Raw genomic sequence first — 15,879 nt, forward strand, 5'->3', positions numbered from 1 at the left:
ATTTGATATGTATGAGACATACATTAAGCAAATACAACCCATCACACCATATAACTTCCAACGCTATTATAAATACCAAAATATTATTTTTTTAAGAGGGGTTACTATTCATTGAGTGAGACCTATTTCCCTTTAAAATAGTACCTCTTTCGGAAAATCGCAATTCACCTGGTATGCAATTGTGCCGAGACAAAATTCTTAATTTTATCCCTTAGTAAAAATCCTCGACCACATCACTTAACTATGTTTCTGACCACTTGCATTATTTACATCAAAAGTACTACCCTTTGTTGTACCCTCACCATATGATAATCCACACTAAAAAAATCATAATAAAAATTAATTAACTACGACTATACAATGATTATTAATTATTATTTTTACATGTGATGTCAAAATATTTTGTAGAACTAAAAATTCTGACAAATACTATAACATAGATAAAAGATCATAACAAATATTAATTAACTGCGGTTAAAATTTACAAGATCACAACAAACTATAGTGATTAATAATGTAGAAAATAATAATAAAAAAAAATTGTAGCGCCACGATCGGCGACACTAGCAGACGATGTTACAAGCCTTTGATTTTACTTCTGAGAGTGGAGTCCTGAAATGTAAGTAAAAGTATCATCAGCAATATGATGAATTGCATGGCTAACTGGCCAATGTTTATTCTCTGGCAGCTGTGGCATGAATTTTTTCCTTCAAGTCCTTAATAAATTGATCAAAATTTCTCTCGGACGACCCATCAATTTGTAATGCATCACGTAACGTCTCCTTAACCTTTTCTGCCTCTTTCTTCAAACCCTCTACAGCAGTTCCGTTCATAAAGCTCTTTATCTTCTCAGCAACTTCATTTCTTTCGACAGTCGACGTCCCATCACAAAGACTAATTCCGATCTTCCAAGTATCAACTACTAGTTTCCTGTTAGTAAGCTGATCATAGGCTATTGGGTAACAAATCATAGGAACACCACACCGCATGCTCTCTACCGTCGAGTTCCACCCGTTGTGTGTCAAGAATCCACCAACAGCCGGATTCGAAAGAACTTTAATTTGATTACACCATGAAATTACCAATCCTTTATCTCTAACCTTGTCCTGGTACCCGGTCGGCAGAACATTAGTATTAACAGGGCTTACAACACCTTCTCGAACCACCCAAATAAAGTTTACTTCACTAAGAAGAAGCCCGTAAGCTATTTCTTGAATTACCTGCTTACTGGTCTGAACAAGACTCCCGAAAGACACGTACAAAACTGAGCCAGGGGACTTGGAGTCCAGCCACTCAGTGCAGTCTGATTCTGCCCACAAACTTTTGCTGATAGTATTGGTGTCGAGAATTTTGGAAAAATTAATAGGGCCAATTGCATAATTAGGCAAGTATTTGTTGAGAGCTGATAGTGTCTCACATTCTAATTCTTGAACTGTGTTGTGCAGGATGAAATCTGCTTTCTTTACTTCCTGAAATGCCAAGAACAAAACGTCACTCAATATAATCTCCTCTCCACTGAGATATGACATCACGTCCCTTGTGCTGATTGATTCAACTCCAGGAAGGTAATTTATCTCCACCTCTTTGTTATCTAATGGTCAAGAGAAAATCAGCATTATGTGAAATTAGATACATTTTTGCAGTGTCACTATTATATATGTTTTAACAATTTGGTTGAAAACACGGACAGTGTGCGCGTGTGGAAGCATACGTACGTACCTTTGCAAGGAACATGGCCCTTTTCTCTTAGAAGATCCCAGTGGTAGCCTAAAGAAAATACAAGAGCTGGTTCGGTCCAGAAGGAAACGTTCACAAGGTTGTACTTGTGGGCAATGGTTGCCGGCCAATGATAAATAGTGTCAGCAACCAAGAAATGTAGCGAATATGGGTCGGATTGGATTATATTCCCAACAAATTCATCGACACGAGCTGGAAAATCATGATAGAGGGAATTGAAGTACTCCAGAAAGTGGAGATCTCGATCAAATTCCAAAGGATAACCATCGCAAATCGTTGTGTAACGTATGTCAAGACATGATTCGCGAGCTACAGAAAAGAAGTCGACTTGATCAGTTGTAGTGGTATGGTCATGAGCCTTGGACAATTTGTGGTGAACAAATTCAAGATGAACAAAAGTGATGGAAAAGCCCTTGGAAGCAATCTTGAGGGCTAGATTGACAAATGGGTTAATGTGACCCTGGTAGGGGACGGAGATCATTATGGCGTGGGGCTTGCCATGACTCTCACCCATTTTTTGCCTTTGCTGTTTGTGATGCATAGCTGCCTATTTTACTAACTTTAAAGCGTGTTTCTACCTCGTCACATTATGTGGATTATAACTATGTGGTGCTGATCGCGTACAATAGCCAAATGATATAGGGCGTCCACGACAGGGAATCCTAACAACCCAACAAAAAATGAAGGTTTTTTTTTTATATATATATAGAACAAAATATGAAGTTACCAACACAAAATATATACATTAGTATCCGGCCCGCCAAAAGATTCGATTGAATGATAGGAGTTTTAACAACTTGCCGTAGCATGATTTCTCCCACTTATGTGACTCTCAATTTAACCTTTTAATTTTATGAAAAATTTTAGTTTGGATTGGGTTTAGCAAAATCAAATCAATCACATAGCAAGTGTGATACAGTTGTTATGTGATTGGTCACTTTTTCTTAATTGTACACCAATCACATTGGAAGAGTATTTTACTTGCAATATGAATCAAGTCCCGGCTATAATTTCCCTTAATTTCACATCCTTCACGAATTTGTTGAAATTTATATAGTTGATTTAAATTTAAATTTATATTTTATAAAATTATAAATTTATTTTTATAATGTATATTATTTATAAAATAATAATTTTATCTTTATATATTTATATCTTATTTTCTGTGGATAATACCCTTCAATTGATTTTCTTTGCAGTTTAATTTTTTTTTTAATGTAAGCACTTATGTGACACAAAAGAAATAAATTAAAAAAAATATCCAGCTAGTAAGAAGTTTCCAAATAAAAAAGTGTTCCCCCTTTTGTCCACCTCAATAAATTCCGACTACTTTTAAATATTCCGGTGGCCGAAGTCCCCGATTGCTAAAAATTAAATAATTGTAGGTTACTGCTTGTCATCTCTTAATATGGAGTCCCTTATTTTACAACCCTCTCACTTAAACTCAAACTTGAGTCCCAAAATAGATACCAAATAAATTATTCGACAAAATATATTTTTAATTCCATAAAATAAGAATAGAATTTTTTTTGGGTATCACAACTATGACAAGTGACGCTTTTAATCTCATAATTGCGATATCAAAATAAATTCTACTTTTATTTTATGGGACTAAAAAAATATTGTGGCCTAAATTATGAGTACTAGCAATAAGATAAATTGCTCCATTACAGGCTAGTAATTAATGTTTATTCACTTGTTTGATGACCTCTTTCCTTCAAAGCGTCTGTGGAAATACAGATACAGGGGCTTAACTTAAGCTCCAGTCATCATCCTCTGTTCACAGCGAAGAAGGCACATTTCTTCGACACAAAGACGCGTTCTAATTCTAGCATTTTATCCTGCTTCATGAAGTTGAGTTTTAGCTCATGCGACTTTATAAGTGAATTTTTAGTTTAGAGTAGCAGCTGTTAATTAGTTGAGTTAATCTTTTTAGTTACTAGTTTGTTCATAGCAATTAAGTTTTCTTCTTCGACTTGTATAAATGTACACCACTCTGGCTTCATGTGCGTCAATAAAAATCATCTCAGAAATTATAATGGCTTGTGTCAATCATATATACCACAAGCTGTTTCGTCCACTCTCAACATGCTTGCTAGTACCGACCAGACTCCCAAACAAGACATACAAAACTGATCAGACAGGGGGGCTTCGAGCGAATCCAGCTGAGGATGCAGTCTGATTCAGAACGTGGATGGAACACCGTCTCTTAAGTTGTGTAGCGTATTTCAAGACCTGTCGTATCAACTTCAGTTTTATTGCTGTGTTGGGCTTTAGAACAGATTCATGATGAGCAAAAGTGATGGTAAAGCCCTTGAACTTGAACCCCAGAATGACAAATGGGTTAATATATGTGTTTCGCTGTTGCATTCTTTTCGTTGTATGAGATACATACATAGTACTAGATTGCACCGTGTGGTTCCATGGATGGAGCATAAATCTACACATGTAAGAAGCCAAATTATGTAGGCCCATGATAATTAACAATGATATCAAAAGCAAAAATGACAAGACAGCTGGGACCAGCTAGCAAAAGGATTCTTCTAGTACTATCAAAATCTTTGCTTTCTGCATTTTGTTGTATGAAATACTTATTTATGTTGGTGCATGTTGTGCCATGGATAGAGCTCAATTGCAATAATTGAGATATATACATAACATTTAAGCGGCCAAATTATGTCCATGCGCCCATGATCAGGAACCATGATAGCAGCAGTAAAAATGAAGTTGACAAAATTAATCTTCATTAGGACCACCAGCAACATTGTTCTACTCTCTATGGGGTTTTTTTTTTCTTTTTTCTTAATTGGCAAAATTAATGTACAACATATTTATCACTTGGCGTTACATACTAGACCACGGTACGTACATTGGTAATCAATGAGACCAGCTAACTTTTTATGAATTATTAAATTTGACTACCGACCATCAACTATCTATAAATTAAGGTAACAATTGTATTCAGTCAAGTAAATTGAAAGCTTACGGAAATGGGAGAGAACCAAGTTCATCAATCTCTGAAAAGGCCTCATTTCATCATAATCCCGCCTCCTTTCCAGGGTCACATAAATCCGTCAGTCCAGTTAACTTTGAAGCTCGCATCAAGGGGCTTCACCGTCACCTTCGTCAACACAGAGTTCTCTCATGACCAAATCAAAAAATCACGGAAGCATCTCAGCAATGGAGAGGATGATGATGACATATTTGCCGGTTCCCGTGAGTCGGGTCTGGATATCCGTTACAGGACAGTCAGCGACGGATTCCCGTTGTCATTTGATCGGTCCTTGCACCGTGACCAGTTCGTAGAGGGCCGCATACATGTTTCCCCGGCGCACGTGGATGACCTTGTCGGGAAGCTGATGGCTTCTGATCCCCCGCCAACGTGCTTGGTTGCCGATTCCTTTTCAACCTGGGGATCCTCTATTGCCTGGAAATATGGGCTTGTCAATGTTTCATTTTGGACTCAACCAGCGGTAGTTTTCATGCTGTACTACCACTTGGACTTGTTGAAGAAAAATGGTCATTACGGTTCGAAAGGTGAGCAACCCTCCTACCGGCCCCCACCCCCCTCTACATGTGATTCTGCAGTAGGTTTTTTTTTATTATACAGTTAGAATAACATTCTTGGACAACCCTCCTTCCCATCTTCCTGATTCAAAAGTTTTATCTTAATTTCAAGTATATATATATTTACATATCTTGTTTAAATAGTAACTTGAAATTTCGGAACCTGTTGCTACATTTAAGTTCTACTGATTTGATGCTAAATTTCAAGTGTACTTTTGTCTGAAATTATTAACATATTGGTTAACTTTTCATGAATGTGTGGAATAGATAATAGCCATATATTATAAAGAAAAAAAAAACAATTGTGTGGATTCCACCAAGAGCACCATCCTTTAATTTTTGGCCGGATAGCTAATTTAACTAGTGGCCTAATTTTCTGGGACTGATTTTTATTGTTTGATTGAATTGTTAGCTTCCTGCTTTCACGAATGTGATTCCATAAAAGTCTTCATTTACATTTCTACGTTGGACAGTAGTGCACGCATATATGTAACGACTGACAAGGAGTCTGATTGGGTTGTTTTATTACTAATTGTGTTTCATTTTCTATCCGTTTACACCGCAAGAGACCAGGTTATCAGAGACGAAAATTAAAAACGGAAATATATCCGTAAGAAAATTTAATTTTTCAAATACGGATTTAATGATGAAAAATATTTTCGTCTTAAAATTATAAAATAAATCTTTATATTGACTGAATTTTTGACGCATAGGAATTTTTGGGAAAAAATCTGTCTCTAAAAGTTTGTTTTCTTGTAGTGTTAATCAATCGATATGTGTTATGTGAATAAAAAATAACATCAATATTTTATTTAGAAATTCTTTTTTTACATATAACGTGTGTATATTGAATGAAGTAGATAAATGAAGCGATTTATAATAAAAAAACTCAATCAAAAAAAGTTCCTACGAAGATCCAAACAACTATTAGCACTTACATTAATTATATTATTTTATTTTTCCCTGTTAAGGTTTTTGTTTTTGTTTGGATTAGTTCTCCGCAAAGACACCGTAGATTACATTCCAGGCGTGGCGTCGATAGAACCCAGAGACCTGACCTCATTTCTCCAGGAGACCGACACTTCGACTGTTATGCACCGGCTAATCGAGAAAGCCTTTCAAGATGCGAAAAACGCTGATTTGATAATCATTAACACTGCGGAAGAGCTGGAGCCCGGACCAATTTCCGCTCTGAAAGAGAAGCATCCCACTTATGCAATCGGGCCCATATTTCCATCACACTTCACTAACCGGGCCGTGGAAATGAACCTATGGTCTGAATCAGATTGCACCCGCTGGCTCGACGGCAAGCCTCCGGGCTCAGTTCTGTACGCCTCGTTTGGTAGCTTTGCCCATAGCAACAAAGAAGATATCGAGACAATTGCAAACGGGCTTTTGCTTAGTGGTGTTAGTTTTATTTGGGTGCTGAGGCCCGATATAGTGAGCTCTGAGGTTAAAGACTTTTTGCCAAACGGGTTCCAAGAAAATGTGGGAAATAAGGGTTTGGTCGTGCCATGGTGCAAACAAAACGTCGTGTTAGCGCATTCTGCTGTCGGAGGGTTTTTGACACACTGTGGGTGGAATTCGACACTGGAGAGCATTTGGGTCGGACTGCCGCTGATATGTTTCCCTTTGGTAGGTGATCAAACGACAAACCGGAAGCTCGTGGTGGATGATTGGAAGATTGGGATAGATCTTTGCAAAGGAAAACTTGTGTCGAGTGATGAAGTTGCCGAAAGGATTAAGTTGTTAATGTGTGGAGAGACTTCCAATGAATTGAGGAAGAATGTTACAAAATTGAGGAAGAAACTGGAGAGTGCATTGGGCAGAAACGGAGCATCGCAGATGAATTTTGACAAATTCGTGGACGATGTCAAGGACAGAATTGAGAGGCGCAAGAAGAAATTTTAACGGGGCATGCAGCTTCTCTGAATAATCGAATCATGCTATTTCTTTTTTATTTTCTTCTCTTTCGCAAAAAATAAAACTAGCTGAGTTTGAAAATAAGTGATGGTAGTTTTTTCTTTTTTTAAAAAAAAAAAAAAAAAAAGTAATAAGTTAGCAATCACCTGTACTATTTTATTAAAACTCAACCCCTTATATCTTATTTACTTTGTGATATGAGAATAGAAAAAGGCATTTACTAATTATACTACGTTTACTTAGGTTGTTTGAGCTAAATGACTCAACCCACTTAAATAAATGGGCAGAGTTAATAATAGCTGCATTTTTCATTACCAACTGCACTTTTTCCCGCTACCTATGTCTGCAAAGTACATGCATTAAATGTGTCCGAGCGATAACAAATTACAGATACAATGAACATCCTAAAACATATCGATACGACGTGAACGACATAACTGATAATTCTAAACTGGGAATTTGAACTAAAACCTGAATTTTAAAATTCCAATTTATTACAAGTAGTCTATTTATATTTATGAAACAAAAATTCCACCAATAAGTTGGTGCTGGTGCTGGTCCGACTCTGACACGCTCTCGTGGTAATAAACTTCATTTTTCTTAAAAAAAGAGGTTAATATGTTGATTCCAAAAGTTGCCCATCATGTTCATTCATGCCCGACCAACTCGTTGATTGGCCATTTTCTTCTGCCTTCTTTGTTTATATGCACACTTTGTGAGAATCCCATTGCTTCATAAAGAAAGATGGCAGACAGAGAAAAGTATTATTGTCCGTTGTGACCCACTCACTCACGTGCATTATGGTCTTTCAAATATTTATTTATTCTAACATCCCTGTCTTTTTTGTATTTTACTTGCTAAAAACATAGTGCTACGGATATTCTAATGTTGTTATAGATTTCCACATCTGTAAATATATATATATATATATATATATATATATATATGATTAACGCCTTTTCGGATAAATTCGATTGCAAAAAAATTAAGTATGTTTGACTCTAGAATCTAGATTGTTCCACTAAAGTTCTTTTTATTTGCTTAATAATTATTTAAGGTGATTATAAAATGAAGGTAGAGGGATGATTACCAACATAACAGCCCACCTTAAATGTGATTATATATACCTTTTTCTATTTTAATAAAATATTTAATTTGAACTATAATTACTATTTAAAAAATGAGCTCATCATTATAATCCCACTACAATATAAAGTAAATGATAAAAAAAATACTCTATAATTATGTTACGTGCGCTGCCCATTGTCATAAACGAATTCGCAATTCCATCCATTTAATTCCACAACCCACTTTATAAAATAACACAATCCATGAATTTGTTCAATTAATTTGTGATGATCCAAATGCAATTTTCTTTAAAAGTGATTATATAATTTCATGAATATTAATAGATAAAGAAATATATCGATTTGATCAGTAAAATTATATTACATTAATTGATATTACACCTTTCACAATATGCTCTAAATACATAAAATAAATATCCATACATCTATTAAATTCATAATAATAATCTGAAACTTATTTATAAAACTTCATCCCTAACCCTTATCTCAAGAAATCAATGATGCCAATGTGTGATTTTAAAATCCAAAATCCTTAGAGCTAAGTCCAAATTGTCACCAATAAATAAAAAGGTGAGCAATGCATCATATCGGCACATATTCATTTATTGAAAGTGGGTGAATATTAAAAAAGGTACAACTATCCCGGCACGAACAACCCATTTCATATTATTACATTATAGTTTTAACGTTTTCAATTACAACTTAAAAATAGAAATCTTAACAAGGGTTGTTAATTAGAGAAGACCATTAAAAGCAAAACTTGATTAATTAGGGCCTTCTTTTCTTCCTTTTTTCTCGACCACAGACATTTCTTCTCACGTGTATACATACCGCCTCTGCCCCATTATTTCCTTTCTTGAAACCTTCCCCTTACAACCTCAAACTGAGACCATCTATCCCCCCCAAAAAAACTAAAAATTTAAAACTTTAAAAGAAAAAAAAAATGGCAGGAACTCCGCGGAAGCCTCACGCGATCATGATCCCGTACCCGTACCAAGGCCACATCAATCCGTTCGTGAGCCTGGCCATGAAACTGGCGGCGCAGGGCTTCACCATAACCTTCGTCAACACACAATCCGTACATTGCCGTATTTCCCGGGCCCAAAAGTGGATTGACGGCTCAGACATTTTCGCCGGAGCACGGGATTCAGGTCTGGACATCCGCTACGCGACGGTTTCCGATGGGTTCCCGCTGGGATTTGATCGGTCTCTGAATCACGACCAGTTTGTGGAGGGTCTGATTCACGTTTTCTCTGCGCACGTCGACGAACTGGTGGCGAATTTGGCGGACTCCGATCCGCCCGTCACGTGCTTGATAGCCGATACATTTTATGTTTGGGCATCGGCGATCGCCGAGAAGCATAATTTGGTTAGCGTGTCGTTTTGGACAGAACCTGCGCTGGTTTTGTCTTTATATTACCACCTGGATCTCCTCAAGGAAAATGGTCACTTTGGTTCTCAAGGTAAATGCCTCTTTTTCCCTTCTCACTTGCTACTCAATTCATTCATAATTAATGATTACGGTTTTGACATGTTAATTGAGAACAGGTTTTATTTGTTTAATCAAAGTAGAGGACATATTCTTGTAATATTTTATTGGTTAATTACAACGATCTATGTTGAAATTTAGGATAATTTGAATAATTTTTTTTAAAAATTTTAATTTAAATCGAGTTTGACGAAATCGAATCGAATTATATGACATGGAATTAATGTACAATTGAAAAAAATAATACAAGTGAATTGATTCTACCCATCCTAATTTGGATAAGAATATCACCAGTGTCCCTGTCTCATTTAATTTCTCAAAACCCTCTCTCAGTTTTCACATTTGAGAAAATCTTTCAACCATTCGTCCTCTTGAATTAGATGACTTAAATAATTGGACTTTATGTTTTCTCATAATATTTGTTGAGTAAATTATTAAAATTTCATCAAATTTCTAAATATTAACTTTATGAAAAATTGGAATGAGGGAGAACAGAGATGTTATAAATTTTTTTAAAAAAAATATGAATATAAAACTAATTATACTAACTGTTTTTGGTAACTATTTTAATTTTATTTGTCATATATATAAGTTAAATGATAAATGCATCTGCAATATATGCCAGAAAAACGACAGGACATCATAGATTACATTCCAGGCGTGGGGACTATTAAACCGACAGACCTCACATCTTACCTCCAAGCTGATGAAATATGGACGGTGGTGCATCGCGTGATTTACAGGGCATTTGAGGATGTCAAAAAAGCTGATATCATAATTTGCAATACAGTTCGAGAACTCGAGTACAACACACTTGCTGCGCTCCACAGGAAACAGCCCACCTACGCAATTGGGCCAATCGTCTCAGATTTCACTAACCAGACAGTGGCTACGAGTCTATGGTCCGAAACGGACTGCACCCCATGGCTCAACGAGAAGCCTAATGGGTCCGTTTTGTACGTCTCCTTCGGTAGCCACGCCCACACCACTAGTAAAGAAGACATTTGGGAGATAGCCCATGGGTTGGCATTGAGCGGGGTGAATTTTGTGTGGGTGGTCCGGCCCGATATTGTCAACTCCAACGATGCTAAGTTTTTGCCTGTTGGATTCGAAAACAGCATCAAGGGCCGGGGGCTAATCGTGCGATGGTGCAGCCAGATGAAGGTGATGTCACATCCTGCAATCGGAGGATTCATGTCACACTGTGGTTGGAATTCGGTGCTGGAAAGCATATGGTGCAAAGTTCCGTTAATATGTTTCCCTTTGTTCACGGATCAATTCACTAACCGTAAGTTAGTCGTTAATGATTGGAAGATCGGGATTAATCTCTGTGATAGGCCATCGATAACTCGGGAGGAGGTGAAGGACAAGGTCAAGTATTTGATGAGTGGACAAACTTCGGAGGAGTTGAGGAATACAATCAAGAAGGTGAGTAGTACGATGAAGAATGCATTGATGAGTAGTGGATCATCTGAGGAAAACTTTCATCTATTTATTGAGAATGTAAAGGCCCAAATGAATAAAAAAGATGGGCTGGCCTTTGAAGTAAGAGGTGAACCATTGAATCATGTTTGGGCTCCCCCTGCAGTAAATCTACGTGAGCAGACAATATAGGTTTTGTTCCAATCATGTAATTGATTGAGGTGGCTGAATTAGCCAGTAGTTTGTACTTTTGGACTTGCATGAGTTGCGGTCTTGTTAGTGTTTAGGTTATGTAATGGAATTCGCTTAGAAATCAAATTGTTTGTTTCTTTTTCCTCTTATCATGCATCCATATTCAACTCAAGCAACCCAAAAATTCTTTACAAAAATCCCAAACTTTAAATTTATTTTTTAGCGACATATACAACAATAATCTCCCAAACTCATTTTTCGTTGTCATAAGAATCTCAAATTCGGGAACGGATTGATGATTAAAGTGAATTTCTCATGCTAATTAAATGCATTGTAATTGATGTGGGTATATTCATCATATATTAGGGAGCTTCAAAATTGATAGAGGCTATTATTTTTAGGAAATTACAATACAAGGCTAGTAAGAAAATCTTCCCAACAAATATCTTTGAGAAGCTTATTAAAAAGATTGTACCCCTATTTATTTCACTAAGTATCCAAGGTATCAAAGAGATTCCCGTACTTAGCGACAACAACAAGCATTCTTCACAGATAAAAGTACTACTTTGTCTATTGTGACCATAGCCTGTCAATATTCAATTCAAGTATGTACTGGCTTTTGTCACACCGTAAATCATATTTTAAATTAAGAATGTTTGCGAAATCGTATAACCTATAGACATATATAAATATTGGCTCTCCCCTGTCAGATACAAATTTTATTACCCAACTCTTCACACTTTTTCTGTAAAAAAACATTGGACACCGTAATGACTTGAGCATTTGAGAACTATGGGCCCAACTCCTTCGGACTCAGGCTTAATGCTGTCTTATTTTAGAGAATTTGGCATAATTGTGAAAACATATTTAAATGCTGAGAGCATTACGGACCTTAAAACATTCACTATACATTTACTAGGTACCTTACTAACATTTCTAGGTACAACAATAATTTTAAACTAAAGAGAGTATTAGAAAACATAAAATTAGTGAAGAGTTATTATAGAAATAGATATGTATTTATATTTATGAGACTTTATTTTTCGAAAAAATTGTGACCATTGCAATGAGGTTACGTGGTCGAAAAATTAAACTATAAGTGGATTTATTATCGAGAAAGCAAAAAGGAACCTAATTTTCATGGCCATATATGCATCAGAAAATGAGATTTTGGAACCGGAATCCAAAATTTGTATTTACATCTCAAGGGCAGAAGCAAAAAGGAACCTAAGTTCCAATCGCCATATATCTTATAATTTATTATTTCAGAAAGGAATCATTTAGTACCCCCAAAAATTTATTTTATTCTTTTGTATTATTTCAAAGGGATACTGAAGTGGTTAGGAGGGTGAGAGAGTGTTATACTAGTTTTTTCAAAATCTTTATAGCTGTTTGAAGCAATTACAAAGCTCATCCAGTACTAGTTTTATAGCCCATTAATTCATAACTCCTAATTAAAAGTAGTAGCAAAGGTTCAGGTTTGGACTCTGGCATCCAGCGTTCAGCTCACAACCCAATGCTCATAGTGCCGGTGGGATAAGAGTAATAGACAAACTCACTCTATTGTTTTCTTGGATTTTATTTTTAAAAGTAACAACTAATTCTTAAATTTTCAATTAATTATGTACATAAATTTGAATATGCTACACATGCTTACAACATAATGATGCCTCCGGTTTTGGACAATTTGATACAACCAGGAATAGAGTTTAATCTTTACGCTTTCTGTCTGGAGGGGATGAATTTGGACACATTTAAAGTTCAAGTAAAGAAAGTTTTGAATAAGGAAATCCATGTTTCACGATAGTTGGACTTACTAAAGAAATGATAACAATTAAACACCAGATCTATACCAATACACTGCGAAACAGAAGGAAAAGTGACCAGTAGACTGAATTTATCATATTACAATCTTATCCTACTAATTATACAATTAACAAGTTTGAAAATTTTCATCAGATTAAGTGCAATATATATCTGTGATATAATTACTTTAATTTTAGCTGAATTTTATTTAAGAATTTCTAGAATGTTCTTTTTTTTCCCATTTGTGTATGACATCAAAAAAATTTTTTTATCCAAACTAAGTTGGGTCAAATCAAACCAATCACAAAATAAATGTTATTCATAGTCTTTTTTTTTTTTTTAAATTATGCATCAATTACACCGTAAATATATTACACTTTTCATTTAATTAATTCAAATGTGACCAAAGTCAGTCAAAATTTCGAAAATATCCAAACGCAATTTCTGTTGTGCCTTGTCTAGTGTAGTCCACTCACCCAAAAAGAATGACATGTATGGAAATTCATGAGAGACTCAAAGAGAGGTTGTTTCTCTTTATGACCCAAGTAGTATATATGTTGATGTTTCCAGAGCTCAGCAGTAGAATACTCACTCAATAAGATACAATGGCAAGCAACAAAAATCGGAAACCACACGCCATAATGATTTCGCTTCACCTACAAGGCCACATAATCCCTTTTGTGAATCTGGCCATAAAGCTTGCTTCAAAGGGCTTCTCCGTCACTTTTGCCCACCTTGAATTCGTTCATCACCAGATCTCCAAGTCTCAGTTCAACTCCACAGACATTGACATCTTTGCTCAAGCTCGAAGTTCAGGCTTGGACATCAATTACACAACAATCAGTGATGGCTTTGCTGTTGAATTCGACCGATCCACTGACCTTTATGTGGAGGCTTTTTTGTGTAGATTTCCGGAGAAAGTAGATGAACTGGTCGGAAAAATAATGCAGTCCCATTCTTCTGCAGGTTCTAATTTCTTCTTGGTTTCTGATACTTTCTCCGTTTGGCCAGCAAAAATTGCTGAAAAGTACGGATTGGTGGATGTATCTTTCTGGACGGAGCCAGCGTTGGTATTCTCTTTGTATTATCACTTGCAACTTCTAAGAGAAAACGGCCATGTCCCAGTTAATGGTCGACGGGAAAACGTCGATTACCTGCCTGGAATCCAGTCAATCAATACAAAAGATTTTATGTCATATTTGCAGGATTCAGAATTAACGTTGTTACACAAGTTAATCTTCCAGGCATTTGATACAGTTAAAAGCGCAGATTTCATTTTGTGCAACACCGTGCAAGAACTGGAAACAGAAGCGATTTCAGCTCTAAAAGAAAAACAGCCATTTTATGCAATCGGGCCCTTGTTCCTCGGGGATTTGAAGAAGAACCCGGTGGCAAGGAGCCTGTTGCCGGAATCCAACTGCACGGAGTGGCTGAATTCCAGGCCTGCTGGATCGGTTTTGTATGTTTCGTTTGGTAGCCTTGCCAAGACTGATAAAAACGTGATTCTTGAAATTGCAGGTGGGATTTTACTTAGTCAAGTGAATTTTATTTGGGTTCTTCGGCCTGGAATGGTGGATTCTGAAGGTGGAGGGATTCTGCCGGAGGGATTTGAAGATAGGACGAGAGATAGAGGGCTGATTGTACCATGGTGCACTCAGAATCAGGTCTTGATGAATCCAGCAACTGGAGGATTCTTGACACATTGTGGGTGGAATTCGATAGTGGAAAGCATATGGGCTTGTGTTCCGATGATTTGTTATCCATTATTCACCGATCAAATTACCAACAGGAAATTGGTGGTTGATGATTGGAAAGTTGGCATAAATCTGTGTGATGGAGCATCACTTACAAGGGAGGAAGTTGCAGAGAATATTGGGGTATTGATGAGTGGGAAAAGGGCAGACGAGTTGAGGCAGGAAACCAAGAAAGTCAGAGAGACGCTGCAAAATGCATTAACGGAGGACGGATCGTCAGAGAAAAATTTCAATTGTTTTGTTGAGGATGTTAAGGATGAAATAGAGAGAAGATGCGAGAAGAGGATTTAATGCAATTTACTCTTGCTTTATTTAAAAAAGTATTTAATTTTTTTTATAAGAAAATATTATGACAGTGGTTAAATTGATTTTTCCCTGTGACAAAATATAGAAACTCTTCAACTAATTATTCCCCTTTTTCATTATTTGATGGAACCGCAAGCGGAGCTTGGTGTACTATTCATATAAATTTATCAATCACAGCCCAGAAAATCTTTTTACTTTTAAGTATACATGATATGAGCCATATATATGACAAGAGTCCACTGATTAATCATCAACCATTAATTTTGTGAATAACAACAGAAAAATTATGCATAATCTCGTTGTTTTTAATTCTAATTTAAACTCGTAATTAACGCCTCTTTGTCCGGCTACGATTTACCTTATTCTAGTACATGCTAACCTTGAGCGGAATATTGAGCCATCCATGTGAAAGCTGCGTTAAATGGTCTGTGGGGCTTCCAGAAAGCATTGATTCACAAGTTTGTGTCTATGTCTATTAGGTTCACTTTGTCGGACATCATTTTGGTTAAACATAATGTTCGGCAGCTTGAAAATATGCCTCTTAGAGCAGCCAACCAGCAACGAACAACATGACAATTCTGCTAACTAAGCAACA

General features: G+C 36.3%; 4 protein-coding genes across 5 annotated transcripts; 3 read left to right on the forward strand and 1 right to left on the reverse strand.

Annotated features, from left to right (window-relative positions):
- Positions 1-448: 448 nt before the first annotated feature.
- On the reverse strand, positions 449-2,266 carry LOC105174275 (UDP-glycosyltransferase 86A1). 2 transcript variants are annotated; one of them, XM_088875731.1, is made up of 3 exons: positions 1,720-2,266; positions 1,221-1,591; positions 449-1,106 (listed from the first exon to the last, which is right to left on the reverse strand). In XM_088875731.1, the coding sequence occupies exons 1-3, from the start codon at positions 2,249-2,251 to the stop codon at positions 675-677; spliced, it is 1,335 nt and encodes a 444-aa protein (XP_088731857.1). In that variant the 5' UTR covers positions 2,252-2,266; the 3' UTR covers positions 449-674. The 2 variants fall into 2 exon arrangements, with proteins under 2 accessions (XP_088731857.1, XP_011094623.2); XM_011096321.3 differs by having other exon boundaries at positions 449-1,591.
- Positions 2,267-4,694: 2,428 nt separating this feature from the next.
- On the forward strand, positions 4,695-7,454 carry LOC105174277 (UDP-glycosyltransferase 86A1). The gene is made up of 2 exons (XM_011096323.3): positions 4,695-5,274; positions 6,299-7,454. Exons 1-2 carry the CDS (start codon positions 4,728-4,730, stop codon positions 7,213-7,215), a joined length of 1,464 nt encoding a protein of 487 aa, XP_011094625.1. The 5' UTR covers positions 4,695-4,727; the 3' UTR covers positions 7,216-7,454.
- Positions 7,455-9,107: 1,653 nt separating this feature from the next.
- LOC105174280 (UDP-glycosyltransferase 86A1) lies at positions 9,108-11,567 on the forward strand. Its single transcript, XM_011096324.3, has 2 exons — positions 9,108-9,778; positions 10,430-11,567. The coding sequence occupies exons 1-2, from the start codon at positions 9,259-9,261 to the stop codon at positions 11,416-11,418; spliced, it is 1,509 nt and encodes a 502-aa protein (XP_011094626.1). The 5' UTR covers positions 9,108-9,258; the 3' UTR covers positions 11,419-11,567.
- Positions 11,568-13,746: 2,179 nt separating this feature from the next.
- Positions 13,747-15,384, forward strand: LOC105174357 (UDP-glycosyltransferase 86A1). The gene has a single exon (XM_011096435.3). The coding sequence runs from the start codon at positions 13,830-13,832 to the stop codon at positions 15,267-15,269; it is 1,440 nt and encodes a 479-aa protein (XP_011094737.1). The 5' UTR covers positions 13,747-13,829; the 3' UTR covers positions 15,270-15,384.
- Positions 15,385-15,879: the final 495 nt, after the last annotated feature.

The sequence above is a fragment of the Sesamum indicum genome, linkage group LG11, assembly GCF_026168435.1.
Source record: "Sesamum indicum cultivar Baizhima isolate 11 linkage group LG11, ASM2616843v1, whole genome shotgun sequence".
Lineage (NCBI taxonomy): Eukaryota > Viridiplantae > Streptophyta > Magnoliopsida > Lamiales > Pedaliaceae > Sesamum > Sesamum indicum.